This window comes from Chenopodium album, chromosome 21 (assembly GCF_948465745.1).
Source record: "Chenopodium album chromosome 21, dcCheAlbu1.1, whole genome shotgun sequence".
Classification (NCBI taxonomy): domain Eukaryota; kingdom Viridiplantae; phylum Streptophyta; class Magnoliopsida; order Caryophyllales; family Amaranthaceae; genus Chenopodium; species Chenopodium album.
In genome coordinates this window covers 17,878,708-17,898,898 of record NC_137854.1, presented here as the reverse complement: position 1 = coordinate 17,898,898, position 20,191 = coordinate 17,878,708, and the positions used below count along the sequence as shown (strand labels likewise).

The window sequence follows — 20,191 nt, the reverse complement described above, 5'->3', positions numbered from 1 at the left end:
AAAAAATTGAAAGATATCATATTTACAATTATTCATATTTTTAAATTCAGTAGTCATATAATTAACAACCACAATAAAATGCAAAACAACAATAAAAAAAATAAATAAAAAAAAGTCGAATCATAAATTACATTAAAAAAAATAAAAAATAAAAAATAAAAAAAAAACCCTTTTGTAATAGGCAATAACACTTTAATTAAAATATTATGTGTTTTTTGTCTGAAATTATTAGATAATAAAATAAATCAAATAATTAAAAAAAAATTAGAATCCATTCGAAAATATATTTTCTTGAGATTTATATATAAAAAACCGTGCATTGCACGAGCTTTCATCTAGTAATAATAATAATAATAACAATAATAATAATAATAATAATAATAATAATAATAAATAATAATAAATAATAATAATAATAATAATAATAATAATAATAATAATTACAATAATAATAACAACAACAATAATAATAATAATAATTATTATTATGAAGCGGGTTAAGTATGAAGCTCGTTGTCGGACGATTGGCTATGGTTTCATTCCCTTCTCCTTTTCTTCGCTTGGGTAATTAGAGAAGGAAGTTGTTGCGTTGCTAAAGCGGATTCAGAGGGTCTTGACGGCTCAAGACATTGGGGCTCGTGCTGCAGCTCATATCTTCACTAGGGTAGGCTTTGCTATAGCTAGATGAGTGGGGGCCCAGATTGTATCTCGGCTTCCCACTAATTTATTGTAGGTTGTATGACTTTTGTGTTTGAGATATAATAATAATAATAATAATAATAATAATAATAATAATAATAATAATAATAATAATAATAATAATAATAATAATAATCAATTCTATAAATCCGTACATGCATACAGACATACAGTATTATTTTTAGTTTTTATCTTTTGTATACTGATGGAAGTTGCATCATATTCGGTCGTGACCCAAACCAATTATGTAGCGAAAAATGTCAATTTTATATTGTGCTACACCGTTTTATCCCCGTCGAGCCAACAATAATTGGTGATGATATTATTTTACGAACGAAATTAATCTTGGTCACCGACATATCTTTGGTCTTAGAAGCTGAATTAATTGAAAGATTTGGGTCTAACTAGTTGTAAAATTTAATTACTCTTTATATATATATATATATATTTTGTTAGATATTTGACTTATCTATGTGTTTTTTTTTTTTTTTTGAAAGATATCTATGTGTTTACATGGCTTGATTATTATTTATCAATAAGTAGAGTATTTATACAAAACCTAAGAACATAAGATAGGAAATAATCTTCCTAAAAGATATACTTAAATAATATCTTAACATATAATAAACATAAATATATTATTCTCCTAAGATCAATACGGAAAATATATCACACATATATTTTCCGATATTATCTCTAACATTATTAAATATAATGTAATTATCAAAGTCTAACGCATTAAAAAGATTCGAAAGGCTTAATAGATCAAATGATCAATACAAATATAATTACATTATGAAACTGAGTACGGTATTAAAATTTAAACCTAAAACAAGAACGAGTTGAAAAAGAAATTGCAACATATCTCTCTTAACAAACTGTTTGATAATGAAACGGACTTTTCGGGTCAAGTTGCTTGCACAAAGCTAAATATGTATGAAGAAGCATCCGATCTCTGGACACGGAACGATGAACATTAGACTTGGTATGCTTGCAAAAATAGGTAAGTTGATCCAAAGTGGCACACCCTATACTTTGTCCCAAAAACATAAACAACCAATTCAAACGCCTCTTCTTGTTAGCTAATATAGGCGCACAACTGTTTTCACTCTTACAAAATCTACACGTCCGAAGAATAGGGTCGGTCCATTGCTTGGGTGCACGATCACGGTCACGCCATTCGCCTTGCCCTTGTATAACAAACTTAACAATCTCTTGGAACTTTTCTTTAAGGTCATAGCTCACAATTTCGATTGCCTTACATATTTTACATCTTACTTCGCCGGAGATTTTATTAAATCCTTCATCTAACAGTTGTCGTAAGGTATGGACCGTGGCTCGCCGTTCTGTTGCCCAAGGGTACGGTGGTGCGATTAGCTTTTGGCGTTTGATTCTGTAAATAACTTTGGGTCGTTGATTAGACTTTGACACATCAAGTTTGGAAAATTTAAGCGAGAGAGCACGCTCGAGGATAGAATCACGTTCAACTTCCATAATTCTTAGTATACAAAGAACGTTGATGAAGAGTGCTAGAATAGAATTGTGTTTATGTGTTAATTCTCAATTTCTCATTGCCTATATATAATGCTATCAAAATAAAGACTTGGAGTCTAAGGCAACAATCTAACCATCAAAATATTTCCTAAAATTGATTCTCCAAATTATATACGTAGTATATTCTATCCTATATTCTCCAAAATCTTATCCTAAAAAGGGTTCTATATATAGCAATTTCAAGCTTCGTGAAGCATTGAGTATCTTAGAAATTTGGGCTTGTACTTGTAATTAAGGTACGAACTTAAACCAACCCAATAATTAATTGTATAATCAAACAGGTAATCTGCCTTTAATTTAAGGACATTATGTAAAAAAACTACCTTATAAAATACTTTTTTTGTGACAAACTACCTAATAAAAAAAATGTTGTAAGAAACTACCTTATAAAAGGGTAATGTTGTAAGAGACTACCATCGATCGGAAAGTCACCATTGACTTTCAAATTCCGGCGTTGACCAAATCACGTGCCAATCACGTGACTTTTAATTCACTGTTTCCCTCCTTTTTTCTTAATTGGCACGTGACATGATCAACGCCGGAAAATAAAAGTCAATGATCAACGCCGGAAAATAAAAGTCAATGATGATTTTTCGACCAAGGGTAGTCTTTTACAACATTTATCCTTTTATAAGGTAGTTTCTTACAACATTTTTTTTATTAGGTAGTTTCTCACAAAAAAAATGCTTTATTAGATAGTTTCTCACAAAAAAAATGCTTTATAAGGTAGTTTCTCACAAAAAAAATGCTATTGGGCCCGCAAACTCCTTGGGCTAATTCGCTGGTGTCGATTTTCGGCTTTTAATAGCCTTGCTCCTAAATTACGCAACTTTGATAATATCCTAGGTAGTGGAATTAGAGTTTGACTTGGAATCAAACTCTTTTCCTATAAAAGGGGGGGTTGTTACGTAGCTTGGAGTTAGTGAGTTGGTAGTAGTAGTTTTAGTTTAGTTGTGTTTATTATTAGTTTTAGTTTCTTTTAATTTAGTTTTCTTTTCTCTTTCTCTCTCTAACTTTTCTCTCTCCTCTTAATTAAACTCTTAGTATTATTTTCTCTCTTGTTTCTCTCTCTACAACTCTTGGTTTAATCTTAGTTATTTATTTTACTTTTTCTATCATGTCTTGTTTAATTGCTTTGCTTATTTTAGATTTAATTATGTCTGAGTAGTTTAATTCTAGGGTTTATGGGGATCCATAATTAATATGAAGGGATAATTTGTTATTATTAATTATTGATATTGCATGATAATTTCTTATTGAATTGTTTTAATTCTTTGCAATTAGATTATGAATCGAGCAGATGTGATTTGATTGTAAATGTTTAGCAATATTGAATTGATGAATCGAGCAGATGTTAATTTGATATTAAAGGCTATTTTCAATAGGAACTTAGATCTAGTAAATTGCGAGAGCCTGTTAGATCTATGTTGGTTAATAAATTGCGAGAGCCTGTTAATCATGTTATCTGTGCAATGTTAATTATTGATTGTTATGTTTTATCCCGGAATATTAATTATTGGTGAACCTGTGACCCTAGGCCTTTTTATTATTGTTTTTCTCCCTAAACTTTATCTCCATAGCATAGTTTCATATTAAATACAACAAATTGGTTACCTTAATAATTTAGACTATATTAATTAATTAGGAGTAGAAAGACCAGTTTCCCTGTGGATTCGACCCTACTTCCCTATCTACTTTAGTTAGAGGACTTAGGTATTACTTTTGATTAGGGGATACGACTTTACCCTGTCAGTCAGCCGTTGGGGTGGGGTGGGTCTTGGGTGGTTGGGGTAATTTTTTTTTTTTTTATAATTTTTTTTCAATTTTAAAAGTTTTTTTTATTTATTTTTAAAGTTTTTTTTAATAATTAATTAATTAATATTACAACAACCACTTAGAGGCTGCCACGTGGCATAATAGTCATTAATGACTAACGGTGTTAGTCGCCGTTAGTCATTAAGGGCATTTGATGACATTTTTTTAAACTCAGGAGTATTTGGTGAATTTGAAAGTTTTGATGGGTATTTGGTGAATAAAAAAATAACTCAGGGGCATTTCATGAAATTTCCGTTTTTAAAATTCATGTTTAAATGTATATTTGTGATTATTGTTTACATTGTGCTTATTTGGAATACTTATAATTAAATGTGTAATTACAAAAATTATTTTTTGTGTGATTTTTTTTATATAAAATCATGGGATATAAAAATTATCTTATAAAATAAATGGTTTTATCTAAATATTCGATTAATCTAATTTCAAATCTAATATATATAAATAAAGCAAAAAATTTTTGGGAGCATTTGGCGCGCCACATAAGCAAAGGTCTTATTTCGACCAATTAAAAATTAGATTTCTATTTTATTTTAGATTTTAAAATTCACTTGCCATCTAAGTAAAACTGACGAATGAGATTTAAGAATTTTGCCACATTGATATAAATAAATGAATAGTGATTTATTTTTGAAAATTATCTTTTTTAAAAAAAAAATTAAAATCATCTTTTGTTATTTTTTTTTTGGAGAAAACTAAAAATCAACTTTAGATATAAGGATTTAAATAAATTTTTTTTAAAAACATAGGATTAAATAATTTAAAAAGAACTCATGAATAAGTTATATTTTGATATTAGAGTTGAAATTATCAATTAAATAATATTTCATGTATACTTATAACAAAAAAATTTAAGTTTTATCAAAAAAAAAAATTAAAGATTGAAAGATAATAAACATAAACTACATTCAAGTTAAAAATTTTAACCGAGTGAACCTCTAGAGTAACCTCTATTTGAACCCCACAAGTAACTCCTGACCGAGTAATTCGAGTAACCCCTATTTTTATAACTCGGATAACCCCTAACAAAGTAACTCGGGTAGCCTCTGCTACACGGTATGGCTTACAGTACCAGAAAATTGTTGTTTGATAATATATGTTGTGACAAAATCAAGTTCAAATAAGTGAGAAAAGATAAAACAATAATCGAAAATTATAGGTCGCATTTACTCCCTCGAGCCTTCTCCTTCGTTTGTTTATTATTATATCATATACTCTTTCCCTGTCCTTTTCTCTTAGTTCTATTCCCTATTTATCACTCTATTTATTTCTCTTCAAACCCTCTCGCATTTCTCCTATCCCTATATCTTTTTTTTAGCCTCTCTCTATCTCATCCTCTTTCCTTTATAACCCATATTTCTATCTCTCCCATTTTTTCTAATTTTTTTTTTCTCTAGGCCTTTATCCCTTCTTCTATCCTACCCCTTATCTCTTTTGAACTGGTATCTCTATCTTTCGGTTTACCCTATCTCTTAGCCCCTCTTTGTCTCCCAATTCAAACCCTTCGCTATTCTAGTTCCCTTTCTTTCTCTCGATGATTTTTTCGATTTTGGCCCTTGTTTCTCTACCTCCCTTTCCCTTTCTCTCCATCTCCCCTTCCTCTCCTCCTCTATCTTAAGTAATCTGTGACCGATTAACCCCAGACTGAGTAATTCTTCAAGTAACCCCTTAATGAACCCTCAAGTAACCGCTGAGCGAGTAACCCCTGACCGAACTCTTTAAGTAACTTTTACCGAATTTCTCAAATAACCCCTGATTGAACTCCTTAAATAACCCTTACCTAGTAACTCAAGTAACCCCTGACCGAGTAACTTGATAACCCATGACTGAGAAACTACTCGAGTAACCCTTGACCGAGTTACTCGAGTAACCCCTGATCGAGTACTCCGTCAAATAACCCTTAACCGAGTGAACCTCTCGAGTAACCCCAATCTGAACCCCACAAGTAATCCTTGATCGAGTAACTCGAGTAAACCCTGACTGCATAACTCGGGTAACCCCTAAAAAAATAACTTGGGTTACCCCGGCCACACAGTGTGGTTTAACTTTCATGTTAAATGTGCCATAATTCTACCACAATTCTACCATAATGTTTAACTTTTATGTTAAATATGCCACTATCAAGATGACTTGTCCCTATACCATCCTCTAAAAGGCTTTGGCAATTATCTCCAAAGCCCCTTCCCCCACCCCCCTAACTCTCCCCTTTCCTTTTTATATATCTTGGTTTATCTGTAATGCACGCTCTACAAATGGCAAAACGTGATGTAGGACATGCTTGTTAACAATAATGTTGGAGTTCCTTTTTTATTTTTTTTTCTAATTGCATCTAAAATGATTCAATAAGTTCAAATAAGTAAAACATTTTCTAAATCAATGTTGGAAAATGGGAATGTCTATTTATGGATATTAGATATAACAAGGAATTGAATTGATCGAAATTTTCTTTTAGAACCAATATTCAATCCGGAAAACAAATATCAATATCCGAAATATAAAGGTTTGTATGTGAGGCCGTGAGGTTAACATAACTTAACACTTGGGGGAAACATTGATGATTTTAATCATAGTTAGCAACAAGCTATTCAGCATTCACTTTTTATGCCTAACAAATTAGATATAGTTTGTAAGTGTTGTTGTTCGACCCAAAAGATAAAAGATTGTGAAAAATGATACAGTATTATGATGCATTATGGAATAAATATGGAACTCATTTGTTGCCAGATCAATACCATCGTTTTGTCATGGAAATCACCCCATGAGCTACAGAAAATTACTATGTGGACCGTATAATCAAAGCGTAAAAGACTTGCAAGATAGTAACTACATAAAGATACTTGACCGCAACCATTTATCTCCGTCTAAAATTCTGATAGGGTCCGTCAAGAAGAACCCGCCACTCCAAGTACCACCAGCACCACCATCATCATCACACGGGGGGAATCTAGTTCCTCCATTATAATCAAGCAGTGGTGACTTCTTTTTACCTGCAAACAAATTTAAGAATGATGTCAATGGCACCCTGCACCCAAGAGTCCAAGACTATCAATTTTATAACTGATCACCCAAATATATATATTCAACATTCAAAGGCAACATGCAACCTATCTTTACATTTCAGGTAGGTCATGAAATACCTCAAGCAGATAGAGCCACAAATCAAACAATCATATGCATTTCCTTCACTTAATAAAGTGCCCACATAGATATACGAAAGAGCCTTTATAACCATTGTTTTCTTTCTAAACAAACATTCAGATGGTGTTTCAAGAATCCTATCCAAAATCTCGGCCATTTCGTAAATTGCAGAAATGACTGAAACAGACTTCTCAACTGTTTGAGTCTGTCCTTCCGCTCCACACCTTGTATGCCGCAAATGTGAAAATATGAGAAGATACAGTTTTGCATGGCTATATATAAAGATCATATAAGACAACACAAGAACATGAAACAAGTAAACTATTTTCACGTGACCCTTTATCCAAGTCATCAGGAACAAGGTGAGTCTAAAACTATAATTTGAGCATGATGTATAGAGCATCAAATACTGAGGAAGTTGATGGTGAAGGGTTAGCTCTTGCATTGCTTATTGTGCAAACATGCAAGGTCTTTTCCCTCTTCAAAACCCCTGCACCAACCTGACCCCAAGTCTTTCAGATTTTAAGAAAAATCTCCTAAACAAACAAAGTGGAAGTGTCCTTCGATATGAGAATCGTTTCTAGCCAACGCAATGTCTTTATCCATCTGTTTACAACATTATAATAAAAATAAACATAAATAAGAGCACTAAAACGTAAATGAAAAAGGAGTAATATTTTAGAAAACTGTTAAAGAGACTCACAAATTTCGAAAGATTTTTCACTTTCTCATCACTGAAACAAAGATATGCCATTATCTGCTGAGCACTGAGCATCATACTATAAGTTACATAAATTTGTCCATCTTCACCTGCATTGCCAATGAAGAGATTTAGGAACATAATTTTGCTCAGATTGTTAATGCTGATCTGGCTCTGTTGAATACAACTAAAGAAGGGATTGCCAATGCCATTAGTACATGTTTTTCACTGACACGCAAACACCATCACTTCCATGACAAAGGAGCAAAACAGAATAAGTAGAGGGTTTTACATAAACAGAGCAACGCCAAGCAGAAAATTTGATAGGTTAGAAGAAGCCACGACTATCTTCTGTTAATGGATGATATAATCAGAAGATTCTGTTATCCAAAACGATAAGAACTCTGTTGAAGTGGCATTAGAGAAAGAATAAGCTATACTTCATAGAAGCATAAAGGTATACTACAGAGAAGCATCAACAACATACAGCAACAACAACAATAAATAACCATAATTAGCTGCCGGAAAAATACAGAGCAGCAACCAGACAACTCGACAGCATCCTAGTAACAGCCACAAAATAAAACCAAGCAGTAGCGACAAGGCCAACAACAACAAAAAAAAAACACCAAAAGAAAAATCGACAACCAACAAAACACACTCATATAAACTCTAAACCCATCACAATTAACATGCTTACACCTCAAAAGTTAATCCCAATCCCCATTATGAAAAAAGAACTCAATTGCTTGAACTTAAAATCAACATAAAAGAATCTCAAACGAAATGCAGTAGAATATATAGTCCTGTTTTGCAAGACAATCAATCCAAGAATTCATCCAAAAACTTTTTTTCTGAGTTCAATAAAATAAAGCGAAGATTGAACACCAATAGATTCTCGTCATTAAGCATACCTTGCCAACCAAAGCAGGGCCAATAATATCATTCACGTTTTGACAGCCTATATGAGATTGAGCAAAGCCAGGCTCACGACCATGAATAAACTGCTCAAGGATTAGTTGCCTAGCCTGGGACTGCTGCTCCTGCAAAAGAATATGCTGAAGCTGTTGTTGTTTCTGCTGCTGTGGCTGCAATTGATGACTTTGATGTTGTTGGATCTCCAGCTGCCGTTGTTGGAGCTCCAGCTGCCGCTGTTGCTGGAGAGCCAAGATGTGCTCAACCTCAGACAAAGATTGATTTGACAACTGGTGATGAAGTGATCCTGGGTCAGGGACTTGTTCTAGAGGTGATTCATTTAAGTGATTTCGTTGAGACAAAATATTTCTCTGTTGGATATGCTGCTGCTGAAGCTGTCTTGACATTAACTGCTCAGCTAATTCACGGTGATTGGATTCTTGAATCTTGATCAAGGTGAGAAAAATGTTGGGTCTCCAATGCGTCCCCAAACATGTTTGAATTAGAAATAGGACCTTTATCATAGAAATTAAGCCACGATTCCTCAATATTTTGATCAGAAAGGCCACCAAAAGGAGCATTCCTCCCAGGAGAATGACCCATAAGATGACCAGGCATACCCATGGTAGAGGGCATACTTGAAGGTTGGGCTTGCCTGTTTGAATTACTTTCAAGTTCAGACCACAACAATCCAAAAGGGTGCAGCTTATCATCTTTCTGAATTGGCATGCCAGTTTCTTTTGCTTCATTTGGATGTGTATGATAACCAAATGATTTGTCACAGGCCCATCGGCACTTCTCAAACGTCTCCCAACAGGGTACTGCCACTCCCAGCCGTCCCAGGTCTTCCAGGAAATACAATCTCTGCAGCACAAGCAAAGAGATGGTGTTAACATTATAAAGTCACATTCACCAACAAGCACGTGATAAACAACTAAACACAGAAAGGCGATTCTTAAAACAATACCTTCATCTTGCGCAGAAGAACCATGGAAACCTTTCCCTTCAGAAAAAGCATTTTGTGCTAAAACATCATGCTCAAACATTCGAGTGTGAGCTGGTTGATTTGAATGATTGTCCAACTCTGACAACCACCAAGTTTGGTTATTTAAAGCGGACACATCATTCATCTCTGAGGTGGATGTGGACCCTCCAGGGTTATCAATCTTAAAACTTAAATCTGAATTGATACCAAGCCCTTCCTGAGCATTCAACTGTGGCATTACATCACCCAACTCATGAAAGGGGGCATGTTCTGAAGCATCTGCCAAGCGAACTGGTAAGTCAAGGCCGAAAAATCCTTGTTGAAACCATGAGATGATGTCAACACCAAGAAATGGACCCTGTATCTCTCCCTGAGGATCACGGTAATATAAGCTTAACTCCTCAGGTGGTACACCATCACTGACACGATTACCATTTCTCTCACTCTGGGCATACAGCAAACTGTTACTCCGACTATCTTCAAGAGATTCTGACATGAACAATGAGTTGGAATCATCGGGAAGGTTAGAACTAATATCAAAAGCAGCACGGTCAATTTCAGCAGCTTTGAGAGGAGTGATTTGGTAATTTTCATCATCAGTCTGTGCTGCATCGGCAATTTTCAAGACTGTTGACATTGGTCCCTCGGATTCCATGCTCCAGCCTTTGAATTCTACATCATATTGAGCATTTTTCCCTGAAACATGTAGCAATAACTTAGAAATGACATTCAAACAATTTTCTTTTGAAAGATACATAAAGTCATAAACACGAAGATGAAAGTCAGGATCCTCACCATCAGCCTGCCCAGGTTTACCACTTGCTGAATCGTGGAAACTGATAGCCTCCCCAGCAATTGGAGGAGGAGCATCCTGGTCTTCATCAAGAGGATCCATGTTGCCAACACAATTAATTGATACACTGGGACAAAGAAACACTAATCATACCATAGGGCATAAGGCATAAAGTTGACCAAAGAACAAACTTGCTGACCACCATCAACAAAACATTACACAAAAACCAAATCTAGGTAACCAAAACAAACTAAAACCAGCCATTTTCACTGGAAAAATCACAAATCAATCACCAGAATTTCGACAATAATGCTAAAAAAACAACTGATGCCCAGAAAATTCAAAAAGTTCAATCAATTTTTTGATAACTTTTGAAGTACTAATTAGTGTATTCATATCGACTTCGACGTCCCCACATATCTACTCTATTTCTATATGTTTATATCTTGTCTTGTGCAACCTAACTAATAACATATACAATGCGCGTAACATGCTTGTAAAAATGTATAATCACATGACTTATGTACGCATTACAAATACAATATTCAAAGTTCACATAACTAAGAATGACATGTACTAAACCAGAATAAGTAAATTAAAATTATATGGAGTGCAAGACTATAAAATATATATAGAACAATTATGACCAATTACACAACAACAAAAAATGCATCTTTGAATTGTAAAATACAAAGCTCTTTTCGATACCGTCCATTTATATAAATATATAGAACAATTATGACCAATTACACAACAAAAAAAATGCATCTTTGAAATGCAGAATACAAATCTCTTTTCAGAATTCTAGCATATTCCTCTGACAGAGTTCCTATTTATCAACTTATAAAACCAGATTTTATGAAAACTATAAGCACTATATTCACTCTCTTCCCAATTTTTAGAAAACAATAAGCACTAAAACAAAGCAGCATAAATACATATTCATCCTATGCCTATCAAATTCCTTGTCATTGGTCCTTCAAGTGAAACGTCCAGGATCAATAATCACTATTCACTATTACCTGAAGAGAAGAAAGAACCAAAATCAGCATGAAGAACCAAAATCAGCATGAAACAGCAACCATCAGAATTACACAACACTTTCTGTAGCTAATGTTTGGACCTCAACCTAGATATCACACTGAAAACTACAATGGAGTAATCTGGTTTGTGAGAATGTAGTTCAACGGACCAACATTGACTATATAGTATCCACTCAGACAAAATATAGCAATCAAATGCTTTATAATCCTTGGACCAAGAGGCAACCAAGGTTGGCATGTTATAAAATTGAATAGAAAAAAAAAATTACCTTTGTCGGAAGCCTCATTTTGACTGTCATTACCACCATTCTTCTTCATCCTCATCATCGTCATTCTCACTTTCTTCTGATTCACTTTCACTGAGATCTGGAATTTTGGGCTTAGGTGGAGGTATAAAGCTGGTGGAAGATCGTTGGTGACCACTTGAAACAATATTTCTTAAATCTATGCCTTCAAGTTCTTTTGCTCTTTCCTTCCTTTTCTTTAAATCCTTGATCTCTGTTTATTTTTTAAAAAGTCAGTAATGTGCCTTTTCATGCTCTCCTATCAGACAGAAGAATTGTGAGACCTAATAGGCACACACCTAAGCTCCAATGAAAAATTTCAGCACCTAAGCTCCATAAATTGAAAAGCTTCAACCAGTATGAAAGTAACTATTAAAATGATCTGCAAAAGCGAAGCCAAAATAAATTTAAGTATGAACTAAATTAGCACATGTCAGTGATTGGTGAATACAGTACCTACTGCAATAAGCTCAGTTAACTTTCCTAAATTTTGAAATATATCCAGCGAAGGAATTTGTAAGTTGTAAGCTTTCAGTTTCCAATGTTACCAAATGGAAAAAGCTGTAGTACCACTTTCAGCAAGTGAATTTATGGATTACCAAGAGACAATGATTTAGCAAAGCTAGATCCTGAAGAGGAATCAACAAGCGGCAACAGCTTAATTATTACACACAAGAGCCAATTTTTGCAAGCTGAATCAATACTTTACTACAGCCCCTAGTCTAAACTGCACCTTATCCAATATTCCAATTAATACATCAATGTTGAAGCACCTGAAATAGCTCCACATAACAGATTGTTGCAAGCCCATAGAATTCTGAACGAGGTCCAGAAGGGTGTTCACATCTTGTTTTTAAACAATAAAGCTCTTGATTCTACAAATACTTAATGCCAATGAGAAGGCTGTTTCTGGTATTTTTTGCATCCCTTGATGCTCATGGTATCATATATACCCAAGCATGCAAAGTCTAAATTTTTCAATGATACTATTGCACCTGAAATTCATGCCCAATTAAGCTGTAGATGGTAATTTTATAGATATAGTTGAAGAAAGAACAACCAAAAACTATAAAACAGATAGTAAATAGCAATCTAGCAAGACAAGCACAAATGTACAATCCGTACTTTCTAGTTTCTACCACCATACTCACCTTTTTCAGAAGGGTTAGTAGACAATCCCTCCTTCGCAAGCATCTCTTCAAGCTCTTTCATCAAGCAGGATTCACGCTTGTTTTCAGAAGCCTGTTTAACTTTCTTGTATATAGCAGGGGAAATACTGCAGAAGAACAAAGGAATAACATTAGCCTTCACAGAAACCATGTGGTAGCAACTTGTTCAATTACTAACATTAATTTGTAAGATTGCGATACTAAGAAATTAGAGACCTCAAGCCGCAAGATTTAAATCACTGATTTTTAACGCTCCACTTGCTTGCCATATGAGGGTGGTTTAGGAACTTCTTTCTTCTGTTAAGTAAAATACTTCAATAGAAGATAATATTGATAAAGAATTTCATCAATTAGAAGAAATAGAGAGATATCTCACCTTCTTAGGTTTCTGCCTTCCTCCTCATCACTTCCCTCCGATGTAGATTTTGAAACCTTACTTTGTTTTCTTCTAGCTCCTTTTGTGTCCTCCTCGGTCTTTTTACGTTTTTTGACTGACTCTGTTTTCTGTGGCTTTCTTTTGGTAGCACTTCTCTTTCTAACTTTCACTTCCTCTTCTTCAACCTCATCACTTTCATTCCCTGAAGAAGCAGCTGTTTCCTCTTTTCTAATATTGGAAAAGACTTTTCGAGAAGAATTTTTCTTAGGATTCTTCTTCTTCTCACTCTCAGTGGATTGAGGAACATCAGATTAGTGTTTAACATCTGAAAAATTAGTGTCACACCTATTAGCAATGTTTATCTCAACACATCCACTTTTTGTTATCTCTTCCAAATGAGTTCCAATTTATGTTAGCTCACCTCATCCACTTCCTGACCGATAAACTTCTTGAACGGATCCAATGAATGTTTATTGAATGCCATGTCTTCCTCCAGAAGCCGACGTAGTCCAACCAATGTAATATTCCTGAGTATAAAAAAGATTTCTTCTTTACTATAAACTCTTCCATAGACAAATGAGCATCAAAAGATTCAATGGCAACCCCTCTTGCCTTCCAAGAGAGAATGAGAGAGATGACAGCTCTAAAAATTGAGCTATAGAAGACATACTCGGAACTCTCTCTGAGATAAGAAGCTCTAGCCCAAATGGCCTTCTTTATTGTGATTTCATCTGGGACAAGTTTGCTTTCAAGTGTTTAGAGTTTTAGACATTGAAGCAATTTTCAGGACATGAATCCACATAATCCATATCAGCTATATGAAATAGACAAAGGTCTTACCTTAAGGGAGTCACAGAACCTCCTGGTGAAGATCCATCCAATTTAGAAAGCACATTCGACTCCAAACTGCTTACAAGCTTCCCTAAATTTCTTATACTGAGCAACATAATCACTTGCGGAGTTTCCAAAAAAAAAAGATATTATGCTTGATAAACTACTTTTAATCCTTAGCAGTTTAACATGTCAAAAAACATATGATGACACAAACTATGCTAGCTTCTATTCACTTGAGAGGTGTGCATAAAATTCTCTTTTTAGGGTCTGATATAGTGAAAAAACTATGTGAAAACCGAAAAATCACAATTTTAATTGAAAATTTCCCAACCTAAAAATTGATATGTGAAACTTAAAAACAGTCCAAATGGCATTGGCATTGCCGTAGTCCATAGCCATACCTTACGATAGTCAATTATTCCTCCAAATGGAAGCTCTAGCTCGTCACTGACTATGACAGGGATGCAGCCACTAAATATAGCATCAAACAGTCTTGCAGATGATGGAGCATCACCAGCTGTGCTCAGGCAAAAGATGGACCTGACAAGCAAGAAAAACTACTCAGCTGCATCCACAATTTGTAGGTGTAATATACTATTCAGCTAAAAATCTCAACACAACCAACGTATTGAAAATTATGAAAGAAGGAAAAAAAATTAAAGTAGATTGTCCAAGTGAAGTTCACAATGCTCACTTGCGCATTACATTTTGGGCTGCAGCTTTACCAGCCTCTCCAGATGTCCCTTCCTCAATGACTACACCATCAGCACCAGACAGCTCTATCACAAGTTTTTATCGGATCTTCCCTCCCTAAAAATCAGAACAGCAATATAAGTAAAGACCTTTAACATCTTGTGTATGGTACTTCCAACAAATGTCTTTCTTCTTTCACAAGCATATCCCAGTTTAAAACTAAACACATTTCTTCGCAAAACTCATATCTACAATTCTATAAAAACCCAATTCAAAACTTCAAATCTCATTAAAAATCAATCAAATTTCACACTAATTTGAATCATTATAAGATTTATAGCCAATAGTTTAATAGTGTCCCTTAGAATAATCCTAAATTGAGTACACTTAAAGTTAAATTAAATTTCGATGAACCCTAGATTGTGAATTTGATATTTGATTATTAATAAGAAGAAAGAAAATCTTACCTCAAAAGCTACTTCAATGGAGCAGTGAAAAGCCAGAAGCCGCTCCAATGCGAGTTATGTCGAAAAGTTATTTGTAGGCTTTCTCAACTCAAGAGAGATGGAGATGGCCTTCCTCAAAAGATCGAGAGTGATAAGGGTCTTCCGTACTGCTAAAAGGTTCAGGTTTCTTGGACTTGAGGGGTGAATTAGCATGGGTACATCGATGTAGAGGACATATTCACAGCTGGCTAATATTGCCCAGAAATCTGAACATGAAAACAAAACTCATGCCAATTACCAAATTCAAAGCTATCCAATTTCAACTAAAAACAAACAACAAAAACACAGAATTCAACATTATAACCCAAAAAAACCGAGAGTAAATCATTTAGAGGCAAACAAAAAGATCAAAAACCACATTTCATAAGAAACTCCCAAAACATCAAACCCTAAAACATAGAAACTAATAATCTCAAGATCAAATTCCGATCCAAACAATTTAACCAACTCCAAATTCAATCAATTAGAATCAATTTTAAACAATGAAAACAAAAGCGAAAACCCCAAATTGACTATACATAATTCAACCAAATAACCGAGTATAAACCAATCAAATCCAATCAAAGTGAAATTCCATCAATTCCACAAAACACAAACATCAACAACATTGATTATAGTTAATGATAATCAAATCCAATTATAAAGCGAAGATTGAACACCAATAGATTCTCGTCATTAAGCATACCTTGCCAACCAAAGCAGGGCCAATAATATCATTCACGTTTTGACAGCCTACACATATACAACAACCATTAAGAGCAAAACATAGTTCTTGAATCGAAAGGAAAATCTTATGACTACCGCTAAACTGAAACTAACACTAACCTTAGAAACACCCTTTCCCATGTAGTCTTTACCTCCACCTCGGAGTTCAAGGGCTCCATAGACTCCTGATAATTCACAAGCATAGTTGTAAAAATATGTGTAACTACTAAGACAATAATCAATCAGCTAGTAACACAATTAATTGATACACTGGGACATAGAAACACTATTTATACCCATAGGGCATAAGGCATAAAGTTGAGCAAAGAAAAAAACTTGTTGACCACCATCAACAAAACATTACACAACAACCAAATCTCGGTAACCAAAACAAACTAAAACCAGCCATTTTTCCTCACCATTTAAGTAATCAAACAATAGGCAAGCTCTTCCATAATACGAAAAATACAAGTTTAGAAGGCTCTTAGTTGGTAGTAATGATTAAAACAATAGATCAAGTAAATGGCAGAAGCTCTTTGTTAAAGTAGCCTTCGCAATTATTCAGATTACTACTCAACAAGCAAGTTCAAACTTGGAATATTACCTCTTTGACCTCTTCAACAGCGTAATGAGCTTTGGTTGGTATTCCCAGCTCTTCCGGTTGTACATCAATGATCACCAAGACAGGATTTGGGACGTAACTACATACCCCAAACATATGTACAGTCAGTTCACAAAAAGAAGGGAACAGAAATATTGCTTAATAACCTTGTAAAAGACACATTCAGAATTTTTAAGTCTGTACAGATCAAGTTCCAATCAGTTTAGTCAATCATCTTCTCAAGATGAAAATCGAATGATAACAGACAACTCATTCAAGTTCTTAAAAGTAAATAGGGTAATGTTTGACACATTCAACTCAACCATATAATATCCTTTGCTCACCCAAATTTGCATGAACAGATATACTGACATATTGGTCAAATTCACGTGTATGGGATACCCCAAATCTCACAAAAATTACTCACAACACCATCTTAGTTACCGTTGAGCCCAAGTATGGTCTACTTCTAAGTCTTTTAATATTAGCTCATATATCTTTCACAGACGTTTAGCTACCATGGATTTATTCTCAAGGATTATCCAGCAATATATCAGTCACAAGATCCTTGTCAAAAATAAGTAACTTGAACCACCTATGAATGAGTCGAAATTTCAATTAATTTTCTACATTACTAAGTAACAATGGAGAAAAAATATAGGATACGTGAGAAATTAGAGAGGACCAGAAAAGAGTGAATAGTACAACGCGGAAAATCACAACGCAACTTCATTTTGAGCTGGGGGGAGGGGGTTATCTTACTCGTTAAATAATCTGTGGATATCCAAATCATTCTCCCGAAGCTTAGGACCAATGCTATACCAACCTACAACATGCTCCTTTGCTGAAAAATAAGAAGAATTAGTACAAGATGAAATCAAGTTCAAGCTGAAGAACTATAAAGGTAGGGATAACAGGTGTGTTAATCAGAACAGAATAACCATTAATTCTCCTAAACATAAAGAATATAAATTCATGGTAGTTGTGATCAAGAAACCAAATCCTGGGGTCCTTGTCATCTTCCTCAAAGGGAAATGCATTTTTTGAGTCAAAAATCAGAGCAAGATCATATTACAAAAATAGAGGGATAAAAAGGAATTCCTCATTTATCTGGTTAAACCCACCATACAAAGTTACAAACCATGAAAGTATTAGTTTAACCACTTGAATTGAATAGATAATAAACACCTTGCATCGTAAAACCAAAATATGAAATTCAGAATACAATCAATTTTAACCACTGTATACATGGATACAATACATCAGAATATCATATGAGCTGTTGGGCAGTGCATAAAGACCTAGTAAATTTCTCTTAGATAACAGCATGTAAAACACTTTCAAATCCTGCACGCCGCTACGAAAAACTATTTGCAATTCTAACAGCAGAGCTACCTCTGATATTAAACAACAGCAAGCAATCAGGTCCGTCCCAGAGCCAAGGCAAGAGCGGAAGCTGCCTCGGGCCCAGGGAGAAAAGGTCCATTTTCATAGTTCCTTTCTACATTAAAAGAACTGATAGTGGGTAAGGTGTTGCTGCGAAATTTGGACCTATATTATTTTTACAATATTTAAGGCAACATAGCATAAATCAAACATAATAATCACCTTTGAATATAACATTCTCAATTAATCTAGTTGCAAACATTATACTCAAATAATTCTCTCTCCAACTTTCCAGTCGATTTTATATCTCGAAAAGATTCAATTTTACAGGTGAAATTGGAATAATTCCATACATTCAATTCACAAAATTAACAATTGAATTAAATCATAGTAGTGTATTGAAAGAAAATTTAACTCGAAAAACACAAAGATCTTTATAAACCTAACTAATCATAACTAATAATTTAATAATCAACTACAGAAGAACCCTAAATTGAGTATACTGAGAATTAAATCAAAGAAAAACCCTAGATTGTGAAATTGATATTCGATGAATTTACAAATCTTACCTCGGAAGCTGGTTGAATGGAGGATTAAAATATCAGAAATTGCTTCAATGGAGATCGTGAAGTGCGGTTGAAGGAGAGAGAATTGAGGTGAAGGGAGAGAGAGGAACAGAAACAGTTTGGCAGTGAGAAGACTTGGGAATAAAAGGGGTAAAAAGGTCAAAGCACCTCTAACAACAAGCAAATCAATTGCTAAAACAAGGGCAAAATCGTAATTGTACTTTTTGAGGGGTAAAACAGTCACTACACTATTACTAAGAATTTTCCAGCCTGCCAACTTCTCACTCTTAAAAGTTACTGGTGAACCGATGCGCGTGCACCATATTGCTAATCAAAATTAAGACGCTAATAAGGAAGCACTAAGGGCCTGTTCATATTTACTGAATTGAGCTGAACTGAACTGAATTGAACTGATTGGAACTGAACTGAACTGAACTGATTGGAACTGAACTGAACTGAACTGAACTGAACTGAATTGAGCTGAAATGAATATTTTATGTGAGAGGGAAATTAAGAGCTGAACTGAACTGAACTGAACTGAACTGAACTGATTGGAACTGAACTGAACTGAACTGAACTGAACTGAACTGATAGGAGCTGAACTGAACTGAACTGAACTGAAATTAAGTAAATGTGAACAAGCCCTAAATATATATATTTGGATTACCTATTGTGATTTTGTGTTTGAAGTTACGAGATACATATGTAGGACAAGTTGCTTAAAATCGAAATTTGTTTGACATAGCCTCCTTTGCATGCGTGGATTGTAATCACATAGTATTATGTGCTCAAGTAAGTCAACAATTTAGATAACCATTATTGCATAGTTTTCAATATGTATTATTGACTTACATGTATTATGAAAGTTCGTATTATTGCAACAAATTCTAAGTATTGCATGTTTTATATGTATTGATTTGATTTACTTATTATTATAAATCTCATAGAATATAGCGTAAGAATTTGTAAGTAGATATCTATTTTGTTATTTAAGAAGGAATAATATACATATACTTTGGTGTATTACTTTAGCATTTGTGAAAGTGAGTAAATTTGAAGTATAATTAGTGCTTATTCAATGTGAACTTGTTGTATAGAGTGTCATTAATGACCATGAATGGATAAAGTTCATTGGTTAAGTAATGTAAGAGATTGACTAATGTGTATTTTGGATAGTCAGTAAAGTTTTGAGAAAGATAATTCGATCTAAATTAGCTAGCAATTGTCAGTGGCCATTACACATATGGTTTTGCATGCCATATTGGAGATTAATAAGTGGCATGTGTACATGTTGGACTATAGTCATGAATAAAGGTATTTAATAAAAATGGTTGCTATATTAGAAGGTAATTGTAGTGTATCAAAAGGAATATAAGTTAATGTGGTATTCATATCGATCATTATGCCTCTT

At 34.1% G+C, this 20,191-nt stretch overlaps 2 protein-coding genes across 14 annotated transcripts; both read right to left on the bottom strand.

The window, feature by feature from the left end:
• Positions 1–1,569: 1,569 nt before the first annotated feature.
• Positions 1,570–2,193, bottom strand: LOC145600525 (uncharacterized). Its single transcript, XM_081656409.1, has one exon. It carries the CDS (start codon positions 2,191–2,193, stop codon positions 1,570–1,572), a length of 624 nt encoding a protein of 207 aa, XP_081512535.1.
• A 4,489-nt stretch (positions 2,194–6,682) lies between these two features.
• On the bottom strand, positions 6,683–18,910 carry LOC145600235 (uncharacterized). Of its 13 annotated transcripts, none has more exons than XM_081656155.1 (22): positions 18,784–18,910; positions 17,591–17,672; positions 16,832–16,928; positions 16,348–16,412; positions 16,208–16,254; positions 15,484–15,728; positions 15,018–15,133; positions 14,725–14,863; positions 14,330–14,441; positions 14,160–14,220; positions 13,911–14,016; positions 13,490–13,814; positions 13,330–13,410; positions 13,096–13,220; positions 12,244–12,326; positions 11,930–12,158; positions 10,620–10,744; positions 9,807–10,520; positions 8,839–9,703; positions 7,928–8,034; positions 7,224–7,830; positions 6,683–7,073 (listed from the first exon to the last, which is right to left on the bottom strand). In XM_081656155.1, the coding sequence occupies exons 17-19, from the start codon at positions 10,717–10,719 to the stop codon at positions 9,639–9,641; spliced, it is 879 nt and encodes a 292-aa protein (XP_081512281.1). In that variant the 5' UTR covers positions 10,720–10,744; positions 11,930–12,158; positions 12,244–12,326; positions 13,096–13,220; positions 13,330–13,410; positions 13,490–13,814; positions 13,911–14,016; positions 14,160–14,220; positions 14,330–14,441; positions 14,725–14,863; positions 15,018–15,133; positions 15,484–15,728; positions 16,208–16,254; positions 16,348–16,412; positions 16,832–16,928; positions 17,591–17,672; positions 18,784–18,910; the 3' UTR covers positions 6,683–7,073; positions 7,224–7,830; positions 7,928–8,034; positions 8,839–9,638. The 13 variants fall into 13 exon arrangements, with proteins under 13 accessions (XP_081512281.1, XP_081512286.1, XP_081512288.1 ...); XM_081656160.1 differs by having other exon boundaries at positions 7,725–7,830; XM_081656162.1 differs by lacking the exon at positions 7,224–7,830.
• Between the last annotated feature and the right edge of the window lie 1,281 nt (positions 18,911–20,191).

Coding starts and splice junctions, on each gene's coding strand:
- LOC145600525 (XM_081656409.1), bottom strand. CDS start 2,193: ATGGAAGTTGAACGTGATTCTATCCTCGAGCGTGCTCTCTCGCTTAAA.
- LOC145600235 (XM_081656155.1), bottom strand. CDS start 10,719: ATGGATCCTCTTGATGAAGACCAGGATGCTCCTCCTCCAATTGCTGGG. Junction 10,521..10,619: donor TAAACCTGGGCAGGCTGATG/GTGAGGATCCTG, acceptor TACATGTTTCAG/GGAAAAATGCTCAATATGAT. Junction 9,704..9,806: donor TTCTTCTGCGCAAGATGAAG/GTATTGTTTTAA, acceptor CTTGTGCTGCAG/AGATTGTATTTCCTGGAAGA.